The sequence below is a fragment of the Lutjanus erythropterus genome, chromosome 24 (assembly GCF_056507025.1).
Source record: "Lutjanus erythropterus isolate fLutEry1 chromosome 24, fLutEry1.hap2, whole genome shotgun sequence".
NCBI classification, from domain to species: Eukaryota; Metazoa; Chordata; class Actinopteri; order Lutjaniformes; family Lutjanidae; genus Lutjanus; species Lutjanus erythropterus.
The window spans coordinates 19,138,781-19,142,500 of NC_139340.1; the positions used below are offsets into that span (position 1 = coordinate 19,138,781).

General features: G+C 43.4%; 1 protein-coding gene across 3 annotated transcripts in view; it reads left to right on the forward strand.

Annotated features, from left to right (window-relative positions):
• The first annotated feature begins 1,663 nt into the window (after positions 1 to 1,663).
• The window catches only part of nhsl1a (NHS-like 1a), an 18,109-nt gene continuing 16,052 nt past the window's right edge, over positions 1,664 to 3,720 (forward strand). For all 3 annotated transcript variants that reach the window (XM_084714025.1, XM_084714026.1, XM_084714027.1), the window contains exon 1: positions 1,664 to 2,996. In XM_084714025.1, the coding sequence (XP_084570151.1) occupies positions 2,288 to 2,996 (709 nt within the window). In that variant the 5' untranslated portion in view covers positions 1,664 to 2,287. The remainder of the gene's footprint in view (positions 2,997 to 3,720) is intronic.

The window sequence follows — 3,720 nt, forward strand, 5'->3', positions numbered from 1 at the left end:
GTGTGTGTGTGTGTGTGTGTGTGTGTGTGTGTGTGTGTGTGTGTGTGTGTCAGGAATCACCGCCGGCCTGTTGAGGCAGGCTGAAACATCCCATTCAGCTTCCAAAACACAGCTGTTTCTCCACCACACACACACACACACACACACACACACACACACAGACACACACACACACACACACACAGACACACACACACACACACACAATACATTCCTGCACAAACACACACGGACTGCACCTTTAATGTCAGATCTGTTTGATAGATTTAACTCTTTGTCTCTTAGATCAACAGAAACTGTATTTAAGTCAGAACACAAACAGACCAATCAGAGGCAAGTAAAACCAGATGATGTCAGATTCATCTGCTGAGGTCACATGGTGACAGTTAAGCCTCGTTCAGTGTCAGTCTAAGTTAAACCTGGATCACAGTTTAAACTGCAGTTTAAAGCTTCACTGTAACAGAACTCAGTTTAATCTTAGTTTAGAATTTAGAAACTAAACTGAGATTAAATCTGAGTTTAACTTCAGATCATGTTGCTCCAAACAACAAAACATTTAAATTCTTTTTAGCTGATCAGCAAACAATGTCAGGTTTAGTTTACTTAAAAGTTATGAGCAAACAGTCTTTTTTTTTTTTTTTGTCTCTTACCATATTTTACGTGTTTTTTTTGTCGTTTCATCTTTTATGTTGTTTTTTCATCGTTTGTTTTTGTTATGTCTTTTTCGTTGTTCGTGTCTCTTGTCACATCTTTCACATCTTGTTGCGTTTTTCTACTTGTTTTCCTTCGTTACTCTTATGTTGTAATTTTGTTTTTTACGTTATGTCTTTATGTTGTTTCTATCCTGTCATGTCTTGTTTACGTCATTTCCGTCTCGTCCCGTCTGTCCTGTCTGATGTCCTCTGATGTCTTTTCTGTGTCTTATTGTTTCGTCCATTCAGGTTGAAATCATTCTTGATGTTTGAAGGCGACACAGGATGATGCAAAATAATCAATAATCAATAATTCACCTCAGAGTCAATCAAACTAAAGTAACGAGTCTGTTTATAAAACATGAGGAGGAGAAATTCAGATATTTGAGTTCAGATGAAAAATAAAAACTCAAGTGAAGTACAGATACCTGAAAACTCTACTGAAGTACAGTAATGGAGTATTGAAGTATTGTATTATTTCTGCGCTGTGGGGAGACCAGACGGTTGTCAGCAGCAGGTGAATTTAATGTGAAACAGTAAAATAAAAGGTTCGACTGTGATTGAGTCAGTTTGAGCAGGTTTGAAGCAACATGTGGTGTGTTGAGGTGAACACCTGCCTCTCTCAGACCATCTGCAGACCTGGATAATCCCCGTTAGAAGATTAGAGACACACAGACGAGAGAAAACACTCAGCAACACTCCTGGACAAATATCACGCTGACGGTCAGGATGCTTTGGGACCTTCGTCGTGTTTTTGGACGGAACAAGTCTGAGGATTTTATTTTGGAGAATTCAGAAAAATGTTTCATGGAGCTGCTGAAAGTTTAATTAGTGTCTGACTGAAAAATGTTGGGTGAAAAAAAAAATGTTGAAGCTGTTAGGAGCCAAATCTGAAGGATCCTTTACTGGGAAATAGTTTGAGCTTTTATTATGAAAGGTGGACATTTTGGAACTACTGGACATGTTTTTTATTTTGTCAAGGCAGCAAAATCTTGAAGCTTTTGTTTGTTTTCTTTGTCAACAAGTTTGAGAGTTTTTTGTAAGTTTGTTGTGTCACCATGAAGGAATATTTCAGTAGAGGTTATATTGTGGAAAAATGTGATTTTTGGGATTTATTTTGAAGCCATCTGAGATTGTGACAAAAAGTGTTTAATCAATATTTGGACATTTATAGTGAAGTTAAGTTGATTTCAGGGGCTGGAAACATACAAGAGGCTTTTATTATGAAGGGTTTGAAGTTCTTTGGGACTTTTATTGTGAAAAATGTCATGTTTGGGATTCATTTTGAAGCCGTTAAATATTGTGACAAAAAAAATGTAATTCAATAAATATATTGACGGTTGGGGACTGAAGAATCAGAGGAATATTATTTTAAGAAACAACTTTTCTTTGAAAGGACTTGCAGCTGTTTGGACTTTTATTGTGAAGGCAGGGGGTAATACAAAGGGCTTTAATTATGAAGGGTTGGAAGTTATTTGGGGCTTTTATTGTGAAAATATGTTTACAGAGGGACTAGTTTCCGTTGCGTTTATCGTCTCTGATCTGTCTTGAGGGCGGAGCCGGACATCGAGCAGCCAATCGGTTGCCAGGACAGGATGATTTCATATGTGGAGTGTCTGGGTGGTGAGGGGGCGGGGCCTGGCGTGGCATCCCGCTGTTGGAACACAGGTCCTGATGAAGAACTTGACGAGCTTCTTCCACGCAAGATAGCCGCCCTGCAGCCCAAGACAGAGGGCAGCCTGCGCCGTCGCCTCCTCAGCGCCAAAATCCATCAGCACCACGATGCCATGATGGGGCTGAACGCAGGCGCCGGGAGGCCGGGGACGCCGCCAGGTGACAAGAAACCTCTCCCACCTCACCTTCAGTATTCAGGCAACAGCCCTTGGCACCGTCCCCAGCACCTCCCACCACGAACCCACGTCCACCCTTCTCTTGCTCCAGAGGCTCATGGGAAACTCTTCCTCACTCCAGAGGCTCATGGGAAACTCTTCCTCACTCCAGAGGCTCATGGGAAACCAAGTTCTCAATCTCCGCCCCTTCATCTGCCACGCTCCACCTACCCGGCTCTCACCCAGCGGAGCCGAACGGGTTCATGCCCACCAAACCCGGAGCCTCGCCCTGGCTACACCCTGCCCGTCTCCTCCCCTCTCAGTGCCACGCCCCCATTCAGGGAGCCGGAGGTGCCGCCGCAGTACCACTACCGACCCAGCAGGGCGCGCAAGACCAGCTTCTTCTGCTTCAGATCGCGTCGGGGGCGGAGCTCTGGGCCAGATGCCACACAAACCACGCCCCTTCTGCACAAAGGTACTGCTAGGAATTCTGGGTAGTCTTTTATTTGTTTGTGTGGACTCTATATAGTTATAGAACAAATAAAACTGCAAGTAAAACTAAACTAAAACTTGTACTCAGGAGTTCTGAATTATACGTTTTAGCCTAATTTGGCTCTTTTTGGTCCCGAATAATCCCAGTTAGCCTAGTTTGGACCAGTTTGGTCCAGAAAATGGTTCCTGTTAGCCTGGCTTGGCAGAGTTCCTGGATAATCACAGTTAGTCCGGCTCTCTTTGGTCTGGTATGATCTTAGCAAGCTTCCTTTGCTTCCTTTTGATGATTCCTGGTAGCCTTGGAGGCTCTTTTGGGCCCTGAATGGTCGGTGGTTAGCTAATTTTAGGTCACTTTAGTCTGGTCCCAGCTGGCCTGGTTTTGGTTCCAGTTAGCCTGCTAAGCTTTGTGTGGTCTTGAATGGTGCCATCTACCTATTGCTTCTGTTTTGTGCTAATTAGGCTCAGCTAGCTAGGTTTGGCTCCGTTTGGTCTTCAGTGAGTTTGTTAGCTTCAACTGTTAGCTTCAACTGTTAGCTTCAACTGTTAGCTTGTGGTCTTCCACTCTGTTTGCCTCCAGCTATCACTGTGACGTAACCATGATGTCGACTCGAACTGATGATGAACTGATATTAAAAGATATTAATTTGTGGTTTTTCTGCCTCCAGCGAGAACGGCCTGTATTTTGTGTTCTCTGTTCTCTGTTCTCT